The following is a 22,132-nucleotide window of genomic DNA, read 5'->3' on the forward strand; positions in this document are numbered from 1 at the left end:
ACTTTTGAAAATCTTGGACATGCCAAAGGACAGCAACAGCACAGCTGAAAATGGAGCTCCCAGCCCAATATTCTATCAGCTGAGCCACAAACCATCTCCTTTTCTGTGTTGAGCTGTGTGAGTATGTAACTGATTGTGACACTTTCACTTATTTCAAACTACTCAAATACCATTTAAGTAACTCTGCTTTCAGTTAACTACACTTAGTCCTTTTATTCTGACATTACAACACCAGAAAAAACAATAGATACTATTACTGCAGTTCTAGTAAAAAATATACCTATGTTTTAAGTAATAAAATATAGAACTGAAATCAAGCTTTTCCATTTAATTTTTATACAAGTTCAATTACAGGCAATACCTCCTAAATCACAAGCAGATTTAAACTGTGAAAGATCAAATGCTGTAGCCACATCTCTTGCTGTCAGGTGGGCAATGCTGTGCATGGCAGCCATAAAACGTTGCTTCACCTCCTGGCTGTGATAATAGTCCTAAAAAAAGGAAAAAAAAGGCACAGTAATTGAAGTTTATTTTCATTACTTAACTAAAACGATGCACAACCAAGGCAGTAGGTGCACACCATTAACATTAGAACTCTAAAATTAAAAGATTAGTTAAAAGTGCCATTGACTAGTTGCTCATCCAAGACTTTTGCTGTTTCACTGTAGTGATAAGCAGATTTTTGCATCCTCTCCAAAATTCTGATTACACAGACACCTTTTGCAGTGCATCTCAAAGGACATATACTTGGCTGGCTTGAACCTGATCTTGGTGATCTTCCAAGGGCTGTTAAATTCAACACTTCTGCCCACTGAAGCTGGGGCAGCATAGCAGGAAGAAGGGGTAATCTGAAAAGTGCTTTTTAAAGAAATACTGTGCCTTTGATATACATTTACTAACACATTTGCTCCACAGCAAGATGTCTCCAGACTTTAAACTGTTTGAAAGGACAGACTGAGTTTTTTTTCTTTCAGTCTCCTAAAGTGTTCCTCCTTCTTGATATACTCACAAATCGCTTTCACTTAATTCTGACGTTTATTTTCCTGTGATGGGAAAATAGCAAGATGATTGGACCATAACTTAAACCAGAAACATCAAAGCTCACACAGGGTTTTTTCATTAGGTGAGATGCAAGCATTCAGTACCAGAACCTCATGCCTTTACCTTTGAAATGATACATAAGCATGAATCCCTTTATGTCTCACTTTCACACATACAGACTTGATCAGTTATGTCTGGCTTTACAGCTATCATGAAGTGGAAGTGTCTCCAGGCTGTGGTACACATAGAGCCATAGACAGCCTGTACATTCTGCTTGGACATACTATCCTGTACACATATGGAGCCTAGGCCTGAACTGGTAGTGACTTCTGCCACAAACATCACCCAAGCAAATTCAAATTAGTAATCCAGATGTTTAACCGAGGATTAGATCCAGTTCACCTACGTTAAAACACTTAACTTGCACACAAATTTAAGCATTTACTGCAGTATCTACCCTAAAGCAAAGTATCTAAACTCCCTTTAAAAGAGCCTTTGAAGGATTACTAAAGGAAGTTCTGTCCACCAGTAATCTGGGTACTAACATTAGGCTAACAGGACCTTCTTAAGTCTCCAAAAGCCCTTATTTCCTTCCATCAACTGTACATGAGGGATGTAGACATCTCCTTTAGGAGGCTGACTTCACCAGCATCTAGAAGTTAAGTATAAATTAAGAACCTCAGGATGTAGTCTGAAGTACACTTCAAGCCAGCACTGCTGTCAGAGATCAAGTCCTGACATACTCTCCTGCTCATTCTACTAGCCCTCTCCTTAACAGGCACAAATATTTATACTCTGCAACCTGCTTCACCACTTGACAAGTTAGGCTAGTTATAACTCTAAGTGATTCTCCAGTCTGAAAACATCTACCTGGGCTAGCATTGGAAAAGGAATGCTACAGAGATGGAAACAGATGGAAGAAAGGGTTACAATTCTTATCAGCAATATATACCAGCTTGAAGCATATACAAAACCACAAACCTTCATAAGAGATTGGATCCCTTCTCCACTGCATCAACACAAAGCAGCTTTGAAAACAGCTTTGATTATACTGTCAGCACTGATTGAACTGGATGCACATCAGTACCAAGTAACTGGCATCCAACATGGAAGGAGGGCATGTGTGATAAGGTACTACCTGGTGTTATAAAAAGGCCACATAAGTGTAAATTAAACAGGGCCAGAGGTTGTTCTGAGAGTGTGTTAGATGGATGGACAACACTTTAGACAGAGAATTTTTGTCAGCACTCGAATCTCCCAGTACATTCTGTGATTGCTCCAGCACTTTAGAGACTAAAATTGAAGGGCACAGAAGTCTGGAACTAGTGACTTGCATTGTGTTTCTATCATTTCTGAGACTGACCAACTTACTTAGACAGCTCAGTCTCCATTTGCCCCTAGATCAGTTCTGGGCTCCTCACAGCTAGTTTTGATACTGATAAGAGTTTACATTACCTTAAATAAATCCTCCGCTTTCTTTCCAAAGGCTCGATGGTTCTGCCTGCTGCCTTCTTTGACAGCAGACTCCAAGTTTGTGAAGAGAGGCCAAAGGTGGTCATTAGAGTGGATAATATAGCCATGAAGTGAGTATTCACCATCTGAGGTCAGGTATGTATTTGCTGAATCTGTATTACTGTAACCTTATGGGAAGAAAACAATTGTAACCAGCTTTGTTTCAGTATTTCACAACTGTCATTTAAAATCTGAAAGCATGTTTTCCTGTGTAGCTGTTAAATAGTCAGCAAATCCTGATCTTAGGATCATATTACTGTTTGTGCAAAGATTTCTATGAGACAATTCTAAAGGTCTTCTTAAAGGAGCAGGTACTTTGTTTATAAAGAGAATTTAGATACCAGAGGATATAAATAGGCACCATTTTTTTTTTTTTTTTTTAACCAGAGTACCTCAGTTACTACACCTGATGTTCAAGGGAAAGTATCAGAAGTTCCTCATTCTTGACTGCATTTTTCTTTAGATTATGGCTTCTCCTTCCCTTAATTCAAGCTTTCTCCAGTATGTTTTGCCTTCAGGGCTTTCTCCTTGGTCTTGTCCTCTAACAGCCTCCTCTATTTCCTTTTCTTGGCACTTGACTGTTTCAAGTCTTACTATGTAAATGATGCATATGGAAACTTGTAACTAGATAGTGCAGACTTAAAAAGTTAATCCTGACTCCCTCACCTACATACACCTTCAAGCACCGTTGGAGTGGACACGCTCCAGCACCTCCATGTCCTTCTTGTAGTGAGGGGCCCAAAACTGAACACAGTACTCGAGGTGCAGCCTCACCAGTGCCGAGTACAGGGGCACTATCACCTCCGTGGTCCTGCTGGCCACGCTATTTCTGATACAGGCCAGGATGCCATTGGCCTTCTTGGCCACCTGGGCACACTGCTGGCTCATGTTCAGGTGGCTGTCGACCAACACCCCCAGGTCCTTTTCTGACAGGCAGCTCTCCAGCCACTCCTCCCCCAGCCTGTAGCATTGCATGGGGTTGCTGTGACCCAAGCGCAGATGATACATCTGAGCTATTACGCTGCTCCCTGGAACTGCCCACTTAACTTTTTCTTAGAAATTTGGTCAGTACTATGTCCAGACAACAAAAGCAATCTAAGGATTCCTCAAAGGTGACCTGAATGTGTTCATTAGATAAAGCCTGCCCTCAGATGAAACAATTCCAGCTACTAATAATGAAAGCAAAGAAGCAACAATCCATTCCTCTTTCCCCCAAATCCAAGTTACCCACAATAGCGAGTCAGACCCTGTCACCTTCAAAGCATTTCTTCCATTCCTCTATGTCTTTCAGTACTATATGGAGTTGGGGGGAGGAGAAATTAAGTCACCTTGTGGTGTTTTCTCCAGTAATCCAAGAGCAGCACATGCATCAAGGAGTCTTTCTGTTCCACACACAGAGGTTCCAACCTCATTTGCAATATCCACGGCCTTCAGTGGACCTTTATCTTTCAGATGATCAAACATCTTCAGCTTAGAGGCTACAAACAGAGTCTACATGTAGGAAAAAAACTGTTAGCATTCTGCATTTAAAAGACTACAATCAAGAAGCAGAAGAACTATACCTTTTGCCTAGAATTATTCTACGCAACTACTGTTCTTTAAGAAGGGCAAAACAGTTTAACAAAGCTACTAAAAATTGCTATACCTTTCTTTCCCTCTCAGAGAGTTTCACTATCTTAGCCAAGTAACAGAATTTTTAAGAGGTGTTTGGGTGAGAAGGGAACTCAAAATATTCTGGAATGCAGCCTACAGATTTCATATGAAGACCAGCTCTTTATTCAGATATTTAGCATATCCCTATCTATAAGCTTGTTCAATAAGGTCAAACATTCTTAAGCATCTGAACCAATCCCAAAAGATCAAATTAAATTTGATCTACCCAAAACGTAAGGAACTGGAAAGCTCGACCAAGGCAGTGTAACAGCCTCAGTTGCTATAATATTGGTCTTTGTTTAATAAAAATTACGGAGAAAAAAAAAGAATAAAACTTCAGAACACAACTGTACTACATGCATACCTTAATAGGATATGTACATATGGAATGAGGAAGAGAGAACAGCTAGTGCCTGATGGTGAAGGAAAACCCATGGGCAATGCAGCTGTCTAAGCTGAAAAACTTAACTGAACTCGTAGAGGTATGCTAACCAAACCAGAGAGGAAAGTTAATGATATGTGATAATATACACCTCTCCATTTGAAATTAATTTGCAATTCTGCAGTTTCAGTATTCTGAAACAGTTAAAACACCTAAAACCAAGGAACTTATGTAGAGCACAAGAGTGGAAGCACAGAAAGCAATCATAGAATCCATTTCTTTGCAACTGCAGGTGACTATAATGTACTTAAAAATCAAAGGCAGTCAAGGAAAAAAAAAATGGATTAACATTCTGTTTAATAAAAATCAAATGGAGAAAAAGAGATTAACTTTGAGAGGAAGGTCTGGTACTGTGTGTCTATATATTTTATCATCTTCATCCTCTTTTTACAGTTTCCCCTGTTAGTTTAATAAGAACGTATAGCTGGGATTTATTATAATCCAGGCTCTCATGATACTGAGCCAATTGCATCTAGTCTACAACCATTTGGCTTCCAAGACCTGCCAAATCTTTGGACTGATACCACCTGGAAACTATAAGAACAGGAAAGAGAAGGTGAGAAGGTAGGGTCAAAAACTTGGCTGACCCAAATCACTCTTTCTACCATTCTGCAATTCTCAGTTCGGGGCGGGGGCGCACACAGAAATCAAAGAAGAAAAATGCCCAAATGTCTGAGTACGGATCAGATTATGCAAATTCAAAACATATTAAGTTTGAGAAACTATGATTTAACCCTGATCCCCTCCTGTTCTGCAACAGCAGCTGTTCAGAGTAAAACAGGCAGCAACATCTTCACCTGCAGGAGATTTCACTCTGCTTTATGAAGTCCTTCAAACAACACTCAAGGATCAAAACGAAATAGAACTTGAGAGCTTTTGTGAAACTAAACGCTTTTGTCCTCTTATCCCTATTCTACAAGTGGAGAGATGAGTTTTGTCATATCACAGGAAGTGTTCATTGCAACTGGTAATGAATTTTACAAAGATGCATGAGGAAAAAAAATTTCCCACTAGTTCAACATGAAACTCAGCACTCCGTACTATGACTTTACACTGGATTAGTGGGAAAGGAAAGCTTCTACTTCTATTTACAGCCTCCACCATCTTTCACTGCACAAAACCAAATTCAGCATCACATCACTGTAAACAGTGTATGTAATGTGCAAGAAAATGCTGATGATTCTCCACAACAAAATGCTGATGATTCTCCATTTTTTTTACTTAAATTGAAGAAACGCCAAGCATCATCTCACCCATTCATATACATCAAAACTCGCTCCCTACAGATACACAAGGAAGTTCACAAACACAGCAATCTCAAGGCTGCTTTATTCCAAATCTCTCAATACTGCTTTGCATGCCTGCAAGCAGCATGTCCGCAGATCTACAGTGACCACACTATGGCTTTCCTTCAGATGCATGTAGAACTTTCCACTGTTTCAGCAAAACCATTGTCCACTGTCTTGCACGTTTCCCTCCATCCCCTCTCAAATTTGTTATATTTTTAGTTCCAGGTTTGTCATTTCACTGCCACTTCAGCAGTTTTTTTCACTTCTTCCTAAAACATGAATGACTTGATGGAGATCAGTGATCTATTGGAATGATTGGTGTTCATTCTTCCTTCACCTTCTTCACCACTGTCTTCACTACACTGGAGCTGTGAGTAGAAAACTTGGCAGCACTTAAGAAGTCCAGCTACTCATCTCCCATCACACTAGGTTGCTACACAGAGCATGTGACCTTCTCTTTGTAAGCCGTTATGTGTATGTCTCCATCAGATACTGCATGGAGATTATCAGCTAAACACACCAGGAACATGAAACAGGGTATAAAAAAAAATCTTTTTAACAGGGAATAAAAAAAAATTAAGATCTTCCACAGAATCCTAATGCTAAGCATTAAAAGTTAGAAAGGAAATATAATATACACAATTCTTGTCACAGTTTTAAGTCAGGTAAGTTAATCATTAAATGCTTTCTTTGCAGAGTATATACAGGTAACTTCCTGCTTGATTGTGCTCTTGTGATCGCTTTAAAAAAAACATAAAACAAAAAACAAACCAAAAACCCCCGTTTTCCCCCCCAACTCAAGAGACAAAAATTTTTATCAAATGGGTAACTGAAATTTCATAGAACAGATAAAAGCAAATACCAAAAAAAACCATTTGCGCTGCACCAGAAGTTTCAGCTATCTTAGATTCTCTGGTACTTCAGTGGTCCTTTTATACTAATTATTAATACATTCTTACCCCAGCTCAAGTATTTCACATTGCCTGCTATATGTTGAAGTCCAATGAAACAATCATATCAGTCAGCAATGTAACGAGTAGTTTTATTTTTTCCCTTACCTTTGAAGCTCTAAAACCATCCATCAGCTCTAGAATTTTAGATGGAAGTTTTGCTGTACTTTCCGACACTCCATTCTGATTTTCCAAAGGTACCATAAAACCAGTTCTGACACTAGAACTGTTTTCGGAATTGTAAATAGCTCCTGAGGAACACATCCCACTGCTGTCCAACTTACTAGCACCTTTCTGCTCTGTGAAATTTGAAGATTCACTTTCTCCATCACTTAGGTTCTCAAAAGTGTCCACAGAAGGGATAGAGTCATACTTTTTATGTTGTACATTATGTTTAGGGGGTGGATAGTACAATTCTGCTAGCTTTTTGCAGAAGTGATTCAGAGGAAATCCCACCACATTCAAGAAGTCTCCATGGATATACTCAACTAACATTCCTCCGAGGGCCTGGATTCCATATCCACCAGCCTTGTCCCTGCAGGAGAGAAAGCAAAAATGACATATATCTAATTAAGTTTAAAAGTAAAGGCAGCACAGAACACAAATAATCCACCAGTATGGCACAGTCTGGAATAAAAACTAGTGTACTCAAGTTAGAGGTGGATTAAATCTACTAGTTAGGCTCAACACTTCAATTTATAAATCAGAAGATAAATATAAGGATCAGTATTTCTACCAAGGGTGAGTAGTCTAAAGGTCTTTATGCTTCAGACAGTCCAAGTGCCACAGTCACCTAGGCAGGAGGTACATCAGCTGACTGCAGTTAGATTGTGTTGCCATAGGCTACCCAGCATTCTCCAAGTCCTGGCTACCAAAAAGGTAACAGCAAGCGTCACCGAGACCAACTTTGCCACTGGGTGACCCAGCTGCGTACTGACACTAGCTCTATTCCACAAGAGGCTGAAGGGCCTTTAGGAATATGTTAGCTCCACAAGGAGCTCACACTGAAGAAGACAACTCAGAACTCAAATGATTTCAGTACGCATCTTGCGGATCTCAGTCATAGGAATATCTAAAATGAGGATCAGGAAGATGGGACTTTCCTGGGGAGGAACAACCTATTCAAACACAAAATCCACTACTATCCCGTTCAGCCCTACCCAATTCTTGTGTAACCCTCTGAGATACAAGTAAAGTTGCACTTCACAACACTGTGCACTTAGATGTCATGGTAATACTATTCATTTGGCACAGGAATGTATTTTCACAGAAAGTAACCTTGGAAATCTAATTTGTCTTTAGGTGTAATTAGGCAAATTCCACTGTGTGGAATGGAAATGCATACAGGCAGATAAGCTGCAATAAACCCAACAATTTTACTGTTCACATTTAAGGAACAAGGCAGTTAGAAGTATGCTTACTACATGATAACACCAGAATCTGAAAGCCTAAGACAGCAAGCTTTGAAAGCAAAGGTCAGTGAGTCTCAGATCTATTAACTTCAGATAGTATGGAATTACACAAACTACTTGTGAAAGAAGGTTACTACACAAAGAAGATTGTAGATTTTTCATCTTATGATTTGATCAAAACCTGCTCTTTACATTTTTAGAGCTTATTTCTGGATTCCCTTTCAGATCGTCTCCTAAGGGAAACAGAGGAATCAGTATCCCAGCAAATGGGATTTTTCAATTGCTATAAACTAGGGAAAGGGGCTTTTCATTTAATCTTGCATTTTAAGCACCACTGCATAGCTTTGTCATTGCTTAAATTATTCCTTCTTTTATAACATTAAGACTTACACCATCTAAATTAGAAATATTCTAGTGACTAAAAAGTCTTTTAATTTTTAAATGATGTAGCAGTCCAGTAGGATGAAGTCATTCTGGTATATGGTGACAGGGAGGCAAAAAACATTGTGACCATCAAAAGTAGTGGTATCATACTGCCAGCAAGGACATTAACACAATTGGCCACATCTTGTTTATTTTTATACAGAACTTTACATTCTGGCACTGGATCCTCAGTAGGATTCTTTACTACAGCTACAGCTTCTAGTCCGAAAGCATGAGGCTATGTAGTTAGTAACAGTTCCATTGATTTTTCAACAAGTGTTTTCCACACTAAACCCCAGAATATATCAGTATTTACAGAGTTGTCATAACTAGCTCTGGTTAATATGACTGGCTTTTGTAACTGGACACTTTTATTAGCATAGCACTAACTTTAAGGCTTCATTTATAACACTATGCACAGCATCAGTTAATTTGCATTATAATAAAAAAAATACAAATCACTTTAAAGACCTTTTGATAAACAATAAGATCACTGCTGCAACCAAAATATTTTTCAGTAACTGACTGTTGTAGGGGATACATGATTTCAGCAGGAATGTGTGCAACATCCACCGATTTAAAGAAAAAACAAAACCAAAACAAAAACCCAAACACAAACAACAATCAAATCCACACACAATACAATGGGAGAAAAAATGTTAAGAAAGGTAAAATAGAGGTAACTCTTGAAAGGCACATTTTCTTTACCAGCTGTAGAATTTTAACTTTAGTCATACCACAAAATAGTATAGCCGTGTATACAATATCCGAATTGTCCAACACAGAGCCAATGATCAAATAAACCACTGTTGCACTAACAACCACTACTGCTGCTACAGATGAAAGGAGATGCTTGGTTGGGTTTTAGGTGGGTTTCCAAAGGCAGTAACACATGTATGACAGTTATACATGTGTCTTGGCCCGTACAGTCGCATTAGTAGAAATACAGACACATTTCAGCCACATTAGACATAGTCCATCTGAGCTAGTGACTGGGCTTCACTAAAGATATAGATACAACACTGACAAAATTCATCTTTACTGAAGCAAACATTTCAAATACATTAGAAGCTGTACACTGATTTCCTGCATCTCTATCAACTCTTGGTTAGCTGATTGGATACCCAAGCTTAGTTATCTTCAATTTACCTGTCTACAAATTAGATAGGTCCCACCTTTAGTTCCTTTAAATACAAAGTTAGTGGTTTTGTAGAGCAGACACAAAAACTAATGGCATGACAGAGGTAAGGAGAAGCAGAATTTGGTCGCCTGTCTCTTGGGAGAGGCAACAGCTAGATGCCCGGTCAGCATACACACACCATGGAACCAGTCAGAGATGCATTTCCAGTTGCAAAGAAACTTGCAAAGGAACAGAAGTAGGCAGGCACAAGAAAGATTTGCCAGTGTTCTGGTGAATGTAAAACAACTATTACATACAGAGGAGTCAACTGTAGCAACCTGATAGATTGAAAACAATATTCAAAGTTAATTCTATTATAAGAACAGTGCAGCTCTCCTTACTTCTGTAATCCTGCACCTGGAAGATTTTTGCTTTTATGCTCTAAGAGTTGATAACCTTAAGCTATCCATGAGTTAATTTGTACTGTGAGAGTGTAATTATTCATAAAATCTAAAAGATACATTTGCTATAGCTTTGAATAAAATAACTCTTAAGAGAAATCATACAAGGGAAGAAAGTTAGATATTTACATTCTACATTTTATTGCTTCATAGTTAAGTCTGAAACTGTAGAGCTCCAGCCTATGTAATCACCTCTTTCCCAGAGTGCAGTAGGGTCCTTTGGTTTCATTGCCACCATTCAGAGCAGAGCTACCAAAAACCACAGAGGATCTTCAGACTTGAAGTTGTTCACAAGGGAAAGATTACAAAATAAAAAGCTGGGTCAAAGAGGCTGGCAGAAACCACGTCTGGTCATTACACAAGCCCAAACCAGTTAGGATTACTATGGTCCAGCCCTCTTTCTACAGAGAGGGCCAGAAAAGAAGAAAGAGACCCTGCCAGCAGGAAAATCCTTGGCTGTTAAGAGGAACAGGAATAAAACAGAAAGGGAAAGGCCATCTTTCTGCAGCCAAAATTTTTTAGGGTTTTTGTAGCCTCATCACAGTCTACCTAGAGATTGTGCTTTTCCTTCCTCCCTTGTTCATACTTTGTCAGCTATATACTTTTAGAATTAGTTCCTGTGTCAATGTCTGACTTTTAAACTACTATATGCCAATTTTGTCCCTGCTATAAAAAGAATTCAATCCAATCCTCAACAGCACAAGAGAGTCAACTTTCTTTTAATTTTTCATGGGATCATTAAGTCTTGTATGATTTCACAAAATTAAGTCGCCATTAAAAAGAAGAAACAAATAGTCACTTCAACTGCAATAGTGTTTAGAAAAACCTGTATGTACATAAATGTGTAACCAGTATGAGTGGCCATGAAGGAGGGGACAAAAAAACCCAACGAAAATAAACCCTTTGAGAGACTTCTCCTTACTGTTTTGCAAAATTTATAGGGCATGATATTTTGTAGTTGCTTCCCAAGGCTGGAGCAAATGCTTCCTTTCCTCTTGATTGTATGAATAAAGATTGATTGGCTTCTGCTCCAGAAAGTAATGAAATACATTCTCTGAACCTTTGGTCCCTCAGAAACCCTTGCCGTCCCACATCCTGCTTAGCAGAATGAACAGAATTACCCAGTGCTGCTCGTGAGCCATTTTGCTGCAGCACAGCGCTACTAAAGCGTATTTTATTCCAGAGGAAATAATCAGAATATTCAAAAATATTTTTCAACCTGACATTCTTCCTAAAAATCCATGGTCATTTCTCCTTCAAATTGCAACTTTCTGATCAGCTGCATACTAAAGATCACCTTCCAAAATCCTAACTAGGAATTTCTGTTCCAAATTGCAGTCTTGCCAAAAGATTCTTCTCTGCATAATCCAATTTTGCTTCACTCTCTTTAATAAGCTGGGAACCTTACGCATTCAGAAAGTATGCCTCATTCACACACAGGCACTTAAATAAATCCAAAGTCTACACTGGTTCATCTTTCCCCAGTAAAACATGACTGTATTGTTTTATAGCACAAATGAGTGTAAAAAACGCCACAACTGATATTCTTACACAGCCAGAATTGAAGGTACAGAGTCAAAAGTCCACCTCAGATCACCAGCTATGCAGTCCATAGTGCTAACTATGACTTGATTTGTCTTTGCTAAGCTTCAACTAACACAAAGGAAAGGCAAATTCCATAAAGTCACAAACATTCCCTTCTTGTGTCCAAATAAGTACTTTTTCCTTTTTTTTTTTTTTTTTCTCCTTTAAACAACCTAGCCAACTTCATCTTAGGAGTAGTTAGGCATTCTGTTCTCATGCTTTTTCTTCTGTGGAATCAATGTTGTCTGTAAATAACTAGTATATTGCAAAGGTAGAGGAAACACGTAAGCTGAGAGACAATTATGGCGTAAGAACATGTATAAGCTGGCCACAAGAGTAAGTGAAAATTAAGCTGGCGTTTCTTGCATCAGAGCAGTGCAATTTTGATAAACTAAATAAACCAAGTTCTAGCTTCTTTCAGTAAAGTTCTCCAATACCCTGATTATCCAATGCTCACTCTGTTCACCTGTTTTATAATGAGAACTATCCATTGTCTCAAGTATCCAAATTCCCTGAATGCCTCTGCTAACAGAGAGATAATCATATATTGTATGAGTGCTTGCTCTAATCCAGAGTATTTCAGTCTTCGCTTTTCAAATTTGTTAGGGTACCAAAAAGGTAGCTCACTCTCCCTGGAGGAATGATAGTTCTAGATAAGAAGAACAGAATACCCACCTTGCATCACCCATACTATAATTTATCATATACAAACAGAAAAATCTCACAGAATACAGGAAAAATGTTTTATGCTGGTGGCTAACAACATACCCTAAGGCCTATTTTCAAGTACTGTGTGATAGCTTCAGGGTCTTACTTACATTGGCTCCCCGCTATGAATGTACTCCCATAAGAGCTCTTCAGACAGGTCAGAAAATTTTACTTTAGTCTCTTCATAGAAATCAGTGACTTCTGTCTCTAGCTGATTATCTACAGAAAGGAAGAGGTCTTATTAGAAACAGAAATTGTAGTTTAGAGAGCACATCAGTTTTATTTCAGTTCATATTCATTTGACATTTTTGCTTGGGAAAAATTAAAGACACTACACAAATGTATGAAATGACTAATAATGCTCTTTAGGGACACTGGACTCATAACTTCCCCAAAGAAGTAAAAGCTTGCATTTTCAACCTCTGCAGTCCTGTCTTGGGGCTAACAGGTTGCTCTCCCTGTGTGGGATGCACTTTTAAATTACCAATGCTTATGCAGAGCTAGCATACACATCCAGCATATGCTACAAACACCCTTCTAACTTAATGACTGTTGTCAAAGAACTCTTAACAACACATCATAGTTAAACATGTAGCTATTGCAAATGCTTGAATGTGAATGTGCAGCTGTATCTGTACTGCAAACTCAGGCATCCAGCAGTCCCGTCTGTAGCCATCACTGTCATTTTCATACCATCTCTCAAGAAATAACAAGATTATTTCAGACTTCTGTATCTAGAAGTGGTTGAGAGAAGGCCAGAGGTGCACTAAAGCACTGCACACCTGGGTGTGGACCCTGTTGCATGTGGTACACTGTGAATCTGGTTATCATTGCAGATGGAGGCTTTTTGAAAACATGTCAGCATCTCCTGTTACCAGTGTTCTGACAGCAGTGGAAATTCTTGAGGAGTAAGAAAGACCCACAGGACAGACCAAGGGAAGAATACTAGCCAACTGCTAATAGTATTAGTGTTGAAAAAACATTTAATGACCCAGATGAAATAAAAAAGTTGTTGCATATGAAGACAAGACTACTACATCTTTCAGTATTGATAAAAAGAAAATAAAAATCAATCAGCTCAAGATGAAAATTCCATCTGTAACATATATGTGGTACTTAACAACAGCACTGTAACTATAAACTAAAACTAAAAATGTATACTAGAAAACTCTTCCATTGATTGCATCACTTGGGGAATATGCAGACTTGTGGTATTTTTATTCATCTAAATATGATGTGGCTTAAATTTGTAAACTTCAAATCAGACGTGCTGTCATAGCATCAGTACTGCAGCTGTGTGCGCTTTCAGTGTTTTCTGAGAGTAAGCAATGAAAGGCATTATTATTCTTGCTGGAGTGCTCACAGGAACCCCTTGATAACATGTTTTACTTTTTGCAGCAGCTCTCTTTCTACTGTACTAGCATATTAGTAAGGATACTGGATCACTGACTATTCCTGTTACAAGAGTTAAGCACAATTTCCATCCTTTTTCTTCACTTGTACAAGCCCTTCTGAGAATAATTTTTAATGAAAATACCGAGTTTTAATAAAATGACACATGTACCTTTACTGCTGCAATGTATAATAGCCACTCCTGTGAACACACTGTGCTCTTTCCCACTCAACCTGCCAGGGAAAAAATGTGCATTAAGCAACACTTTTACGAAATCTGTCATGTGCAAAAGTGTTCTACATGATTATGTTGCTGCAGCCTGAGAAACAGACTATTATGTTAATACACCATTTGACATGTATCCTAAATAAATACATTTTATTTTATTTTTTTATTTCAATGATAGGTGAAAAGACATTGGCAAAACAAAAAAATACTATAAAGAGATTCGGTCATTTCAAGTCTCCAAAATCTCACTTGTACCGATGTCCACAATTTGGAAAAGTAGTCCATGGTATCAGCTTATTTAGTGTACATAACGAGAAGTGACTATTTCAAATGCATAAGAAAAAACCAATCAGTATAAACACTACCATTACAGGCACCTTCACTGAAAGCTGGCAGTAAATAGCTAGGTGATCCAACTTAGACTAAACAAGTGATAGGCAACTAGAGCTAACTTACTCATTTAATCCAGACTGGCCCCCAGGGATCCCATGGCAAGTAAGAGTAACAGGTGCAGAGTGCAGAGGAAGACAGCCTATATTCACTTACCCCAGACCCATGTGCTCTCTCTTGTGGTGGCTTCAGAGCGCCACACTGTGGCCGATTAATTTTGAGGGCTTTAAATTTATTAATCTAATGTGTAAGCAATGGAAGTATAATACCATGAGAACTTGAATCTTTGAAGAGACTAATTAAGGTATAGTTTCCTAGAGATTAGCCAGGCTACAATTTGATATGATCAGAAGCATCTCACACTCTTACTATCCCCCACAAGATTCCACATAATAAACTGTAAGATGAAACACTGAGTGAAAATTTTAAGCAGACACCTTGGATATATGCAAATATATATCGTCTGCATTTTTTCTTGCTCATACAGAACAAAATTAAGATGAGTTCTAAAAAACTAAATTTTAAGTGTATTTCATATCCATGATTAAGAGACTAACCTACTGAACTTAAAAAAAAAAAAAAAAGGCCAAAACATTTGCGTGTGTTAGGAGCAGACTAAGCGCTGTTAAAAAAAAAAGTCCTATTTTTGAACTAACCAAACTTGACATCATTTCAAGCACAAACAGTTGTGAGAATTCTCTTGCCAAACAGGCTCCTTTGGGAATCTCCTACTAATAACATATGCTGCTGTCACTTTTTTTTTTTTTTTTAAGACTACTACTTTTAAGTCAGTAACATGCCACGAAGGATCAAAAATTCACTCTAAGTCATCAATAAAAAAAAATAAATCTAAAACAGACTTACTATCCAAAGACTACTAAGCCACTTGCATCCTGGCTTTAGGAGATGCCCGAGTTAGAATGTAAACTGGTGAAACAAGCAGCGCACCTTTTCTGTATTCCCCCTACAAAACAGAAGTGTGACTAGTAGATTCATCACATCTCATCCTTCAGAAAGGAGGTGACTAGAGTTATTTAGTTGGTGTTTCTTAAAAAAGAGAGTGCTACAAGATAACATTAAGTTTGTAGGGAAGAGTATCCTTTAGGAAAAAAGCAGAAGCCTCAAAAAACACCGGCCCACCATCCATGGAGAACACTGATGGAAGTAAGATTTTTCTTCCTCAGTTAAACTATAGAATTCAAAGCAATTGCCCATGGACATGTATCACCATGTCCTTTCTTGTACACACAATATTCTTCCATTAAATGTCAAGCCTCAAACCACTTCTATGATGGTTCTGTTCTCTTTCCCATCATGATTTCTCTCCATCTCCCCCTCCGGTACCAGCTGAAGCATACATAGTCTTGTGATAAGCGACACTGAAAACTAACCCAAGTGAAAACACAATGGTTCATTATGTCCCTGAACAGCTTCCTAAAGTGAAAGGGCAAGAGCAAGCAGCTGTAGGTAACATAAAAGCAGGTCTAACTTTTTCAGTGGCGGAACTAGCTTATGCTATTTAAAAATGATTGAAAAATTTATGTCCACAGAGTTTTTCATATACATCAAAGAATCTGTACAGCTCCTTTTAAAACAGCTTAATACACACATTTGGAATCTGACTTAAAACTACAGACCTGGACAGCATCCTATATGCATCTTGCTTATCAACTGGTTTCTCCAGGATCTGCTCATCAACAGTCTAAAACAGAAAGACAGAGTGAGTGTGCTGCTTTTTCTTACTTTTCAGAAACTGAGGTCAGAAATTACATTTAAACCATAATTTCAGCCAGGGCTTCAAACATGAGTCTACAGAGTAGAGCAAGAAGCACAGGTCCTTTGGTACAACAGGCAATTTAGTGTCAAGCACATAATGAGTGCAACACTCTACCCTCCAGTGGCTGCAGCTCTAGAACAAAACAGAAATTCAACTTCTTCTGTCCTTAACCATTCACTGTCTCTGTGGAGATGACAGGTATAAAGTGATGGCCACTACAAGGCACAACATTGAGCAGTTCACATAATCAGGACTTCTTGACATTCAACAGTGGCCTGAGAAAAGAATTCCCATTACATACTAGAGAATCCAAGGCAATACTTATGCAATACTAGTGTCTCTGCAAAAACAGCAGCAAGGCTTCTACCACTCAAGATACCAAAAATTGTCTTGTTGGGAAAAAAAAACTAAAACCCGCACCCACAAAACTGAAGAGACACATCATATTGCAGGTATAACTTCTCAGTGAAGATAGTTTTCAGACTTTAACTTTAAATCTAAACATACAAGTATTTTCTACGCTTGTCATAAAATAAAACAATGCTAAACTACGTAAGACTTCTTACCACAATAGTGTCTGCTCCTATGACAACATCAGGTGTTCTCAGGTGTTTCTGCAAAGGCATAAAGAAAGAAGGTATTTCTCAAAAGAGGTAGAAAGAACAAAACCTTTTAAAACTTAAGGTAAGAAAATGTAAGTTTGCTGGTTTACAGGTAGGGCTCTACACTGACCTGAACATAAGACGCTGTTTGTCCTTTTGCACCGTTTACAAAATAGTAATCATTTAAATCACCATAAAAGTGAGGAAAACAGGAGGTTTGAGCTGGCCATTATCAGGTCACGATTTTGCCCAAATATGTTACTAATGAACAAATGTATTCAGCAAAGAAATAACTGCACTCTCAAAGGTCAACCTGATCTTCAAGATGGCACACAGAATTCCTTTAAAGAAGTGCCCAGTGTATGGAAATCAGGGAGTACAGTGTTGAAGCCCTATAGGATCATTTTTCCAAGCCAAGTTTTGCTGAAAAAAAAACAAACCTCCAAACTTTCTTTAGCTACACTTTGCTTCTCTCTCTCAAAAGGGAACACATATGGTCCATTCTGGGGAACTGAGAGGTAGGGGTTATATAAAGATTCCTTGCAGCCTCTTCCTGGCTTTAAACTGTAATCTGTTCTTACAGCTGAGTTTTGATTTACCTGCATGTTATGAGGTACATAGTTATTATTTAGTACAGCAAGACAGGAAACTTGTCTGTAACTGTGATCATTATATTAAAAACTTTGTAGGGAGGTGATTCTTCTATAGAAAGGCTGTTGATGTGCTTTAAACAGTAGAACTAACTAAAGCTATCATTAGTATGAAGAAGCATTTTGAGATCCACTGAACTCGCTTATCGCCAGCATAGTGTTTTGCAATGAAAGCCCAATATAAGTCAGTCAGCGAGGCTGGGTTTAAGATCCACTCTCCTAATGTCACACGAGTCTCTGAAAAGTCGACGGAAACCTGGATAACGATTTACATTGGAGATCATGCAATATTTGCTTTGAAGAATGATGACATCTGGCAACAGTGTTGGTTTAAAGTGTTCGACATTCCTTTTCTGCCATCAGTATAGGTTCAACAAACCTCCTCCTCTCTTTCAGAGCTACATTAAGAATTTATTACGGTACATTTTGTGAGACCTTATCAGCTAGACTTCTAAATAGGTTCTGGTAGAGAACAGCCTTATGTGCTCAAACACAGTGATCACAGCTAAGGGCAGAAGTCAAATATGCCACTGATGGTGTAAGTTGTACCACTAGTTTTGGTAACATTTAAGATACAAAATGGATGCCTTGACTACAGAACTTGAAATCACATCAGCTTCTCCCTTCTTAAAATGCAATTCCCTGTTTCTTTGTCCACAATGCTTTAAAACAGAATGTGTCATCTTTTTCTGCTTTCCCCCAGCACCTCTATACTCGCAAATTCTGAGCTATTCCCTTGTCACAATTCTTCAACTGAACTACTGTTCAATGAAAGCTACAGCAAAGCACTGGATTCACATCAGTGTGTTTTTCTACAGAATCTGCCTCCACAGTCAACAAATACCTGGAATGAACAGGTCCTGTGTCAGGATAAGATCCAGCCACATACCCGACTGTTGGAAGAAACAACCAAGTATATATCCCAAGCAAGAGTAGCTGCGCTGATGACAAGAGATGCAGGCCACTTCTGTTTGTGGCAAGCCCGAACTGCAGGCACAAGACCTTCTTTTGATTAGGTGAGTTAATTTCAGGAAGCTATCTTTCACAAATGACAGAAAACTTCCATTTCCCTTTAGTGGGGAAAATGCACTCAGAGACCACCTAAGAAGCACATGCAAATTAAGTCATAGTAACATGTACCACCTAAAAGACAAAAATCTCATTGCTGAAATAGCCGGTAACTTACTACATGCATTCTGTCTGCTACTTCAAGAGCTTTCTGTTTTGCTGTTTCCACAGCATACTCATAAGGGGCTGCAAAAGATGACTTTTCAAGTGTCTCCTTAAACCAGGATGGAACTACCTCAAACCGCAGGCCCTGTAACAAAGGAAAACAATGCAGTCAACCTCATCTTGTTATTAAAGGTTGTTCCCAAGACATATTAAGCAAGCGACAAATCTGATTTTTGTTCTTTCCACTTTAACACACTCTGCCACCCCAAACGCACAGGGGAAAAAACAGTGCTTCTATTACAGTGTTTGGTGTATACATATCATTTGCAAGCAGTCCAAAACAAAAACCCAACCAGAAAGAACTTTTAAACTGGCGTCCTTCCTTGATTTTACCCTTATTATTTATTAGAACCTAATCGCATTATTAATTTCACCATTATTCTCCTATAAAAATCTAAAAGTATAAAACTTACACACTTCATAAACAGACTACTCTACTGCTGGATTTTTTTTTTATTGAATCCATCCACAGCACTACTTGTGCACTAAGAGTACACATTCTTACAGGTGCTTTACCACCCACACTTTATGTGTTATTATACATGTGAGAAACAGAAAACAAGAAGAACCAACCCGTTTCTGTATGGTTTTGTCAAAAAACCTATTCTTCCTACTTCTTGCCTCCATGTTATACCTGTAAATTTACTATACCCAGCAGACAAATTATGTTTCTAATAACTCAGTGCATGCTTGAACCTTGGTGCTTCTCCATATCTCTGTATTTTGAAAAGAATATACTTTTTCCCATTTAAGTTCAACTTTTGCCATGAATAATAATAACACTAAGCAACCTGAATCTAAAAAGATGCATTACAACAGTCCAGTGCTGTTCCATAGCCTCCTGCAGCCTGCCCAGTGAGGTCAACATATTCCTCCACAGGGGCTGAATGAACTGAATTACGGACCACGGCTTCCTTTGTGCACCACAAGTGCTTCACAGAAGGAAGAAACAGCTACCTTATTCCCACTGCCTCCCGTCCCCACTCATAGTACTAATCCCATGAAGTTTTCATACGTTTCAGAAGCCTAAGGCGAATTTTCATAAGTTTAGGTGTTAAGCATCCAAAGTAATGGCAATGGAAGTACATTTTTAATTACTTCAGTCTATTGTGAGACCTTCCAAACTTTTCTATTATATGCCAGAAGTAATTACGCTGGCATTTTTCAGCCTGAGCAAGTCTTTTTATTTGTTTGATTACACCATCTCCCTGTCAGCCAAATACTTTAATCCACTCTCATATTCATCTGATTATATAAAAAGCGGACGCACATGTACTTGCTTACAGAGAAAACCTGACCGAGAACTGGGATTAAAAAAAAAAACACAACAAAAAAACCCAAACAAAAACCTCACAGGTAGGCCGGGGTGCAGCTGAGGGGCCAGAACCGCGACGGCAGCCGGCCGGCCCGGCGGTTCGGAAGCTGCCGAGGCCGCCGGCCCTGCAGGCCGCTGCCCAGGCCGGCAGGCGGGCGCGGGCAAGGCCGGCGGTGGGGCCGCCGCCGCCGCCCCCGAACAGAGCAAACCCAGCTGCGGCAGGGGGCACGGCTCGGGCTTGTGCCCGCCCTCTGCCACCAGCCCCCGGGAGCTGACGGGCGGCAGGGCCGGGAGGCGGCGGGCCCCGCAGGCCCGGCCCGGCGGCAGGCGGCCGGCCGCTGCCCGCGCAGCCCGCAGCGCCTGGGGCTGGGGGGCCCGAGGGGCCGCACCGCCGGCCCTCTCCCCTGCCCAGGCGAGGCGAGCGGCCCGCCCGCACTCACCGCGTTGGTGAGGATCTCCTGCCGGCGCGGCGAGGCGCTGGCCAGCACCACCCGCTTGCTGGCCAGCTTCCCCAGCACCGGGTTCAACACCATGGCGGCCGCCGCGCCTCCGCCTCCCGCTCCGCGCAGACCTGGGCGAGGGGGCGGTGGCGGCGGCCTTATACGCCGCCGGGCCCGCGGGGCGGAGCCGGGCCGGGACCGTCCCAGCGAGCCGCGGAGGCCCGGCGGGGCGAAGGCGGGCGGGCAGCCCTCGGGGCCGGGGAGGGGGGCGGGTCCGGCCGACCGGCGGCCCGCCCCTCGGCCCTCGCCTCGGCCTCTGGGCCTCGGCAGCCTCGGGCAATCGGGCGGCCGCCCCTGTCGGGCTCGGCGTGTGGGAAGGCGGCTTGGCGGCCGCAGCGCCGTGAGGGCGGGGTAACTCCGCCGGTGCTTGGCTGTACCCCCCAAACGGCAGGCTCAAGGGGAGAGGGCCAGGCACCGCAGGCCGGTTTCGCCTCGTAGGAGCCGCGTTTAGCACCCTGCCTCCCCTGCGCCAGTAGTTCTTGAATGAAGTATTTGGCAAAGAGGCGATATCATTAACTTTTTCGGTTAGAAGGAACTATTATTAGCTGGAACTCAGGAAAAAAAGGAGAGCCTACCACCTTTGGAAGAAGGGGCAGGTGGCTCAGGAGGACTACAAGGATGTTGTGAGGCTATGCAGGGAGAAGATTAGAAAGGCGAAGGCCCAGCTATAACTTAAACTGGCCACCGCCATTAAAGATAACAAAAAATGTTTTTACAAATATATCAGCGACAAAAGGAGGGCCAGGGAGAATCTCCCTCCTTTGTTGGATGTGGAGGGAAACATTGCCATGAAGGATGAGGAGAAGGCTGAGGTACTTAATGCCTTCTTTGCCTCAGTCTTTAATAGTCAGACTGGTCATCCTCAGGGTTTTCAGGTCCCTGAGCTGGGAGATGGAGGTAGGATGCAGAATGAAGCCCCAGCTCTCGAAGAGGTGGCAGTCACTGACCTGCTCCTCCACCTGGATGCTCACAAGTCCATGGGGCCAGACAGGATCCACCCGAGGATACTGAGGGAGCTGGCAGAGGAGCTGGCCAAGCCACTCTCCATCATTTATCAGCAGTCCTGGTCAACCGGGGAGGTCCCCGATGACTGGAAGTTAGCAAATGTGACGTGCCTCTACAAGAAGTGTCGGAAGGAGGATCCGGGGAACTACAGGCCTGTCAGCCTGACCTTGGTGCCGGGGAAGGTCATGGAGCAGATCATCTCGAGTGCCATTACACAGCACGTGCAGGACAACTGAGGGATCAGGCTCAGCTAGCATGGGTTTATGAAAGGGAGGTCCTGCTTCACTGACCTGGCCTCCTTCTATGACAAGGTGACCCGCTTAGTGGATGAGGGGAAGGCTGTGGATGTTTTCTACTGGGACTTCAGTAAGGCCTTTGACACGGTCTCCAACAGCATTGTCCTGGAGAAGCTGGCTGCTCACGGCTTGGATAAGTGCACTCTGC

The 22,132-nt window shown here is 40.8% G+C and overlaps 1 protein-coding gene across 5 annotated transcripts in view; it reads right to left on the bottom strand.

Annotated features, from left to right (window-relative positions):
* The window catches only part of ASMTL (acetylserotonin O-methyltransferase like), a 28,112-nt gene extending 7,358 nt beyond the window's left edge, over nt 1-20,754 (bottom strand). For 3 of the 5 annotated variants that reach the window (XM_082305096.1, XM_082305095.1, XM_082305098.1), the window contains exons 1-10: nt 20,624-20,754; nt 18,822-18,953; nt 16,950-16,997; nt 16,244-16,308; nt 14,160-14,221; nt 12,706-12,814; nt 6,996-7,422; nt 3,882-4,044; nt 2,497-2,681; nt 362-491 (exon numbers count right to left, since the gene is read on the bottom strand). In XM_082305096.1, coding sequence (XP_082161222.1) covers nt 362-491; nt 2,497-2,681; nt 3,882-4,044; nt 6,996-7,422; nt 12,706-12,814; nt 14,160-14,221; nt 16,244-16,308; nt 16,950-16,997; nt 18,822-18,953; nt 20,624-20,716 — 1,414 coding nt within the window. In that variant the 5' untranslated portion in view covers nt 20,717-20,754. The remainder of the gene's footprint in view (nt 1-361; nt 492-2,496; nt 2,682-3,881; nt 4,045-6,995; nt 7,423-12,705; nt 12,815-14,159; nt 14,222-16,243; nt 16,309-16,949; nt 16,998-18,821; nt 18,954-20,623) is intronic. The other 2 variants (XM_082305097.1, XM_082305099.1) reach the window with 2 other exon arrangements.
* Between the last annotated feature and the right edge of the window lie 1,378 nt (nt 20,755-22,132).

Source organism: Platalea leucorodia, assembly GCF_965183815.1.
Source record: "Platalea leucorodia genome assembly, chromosome: 2".
Classification (NCBI taxonomy): domain Eukaryota; kingdom Metazoa; phylum Chordata; class Aves; order Pelecaniformes; family Threskiornithidae; genus Platalea; species Platalea leucorodia.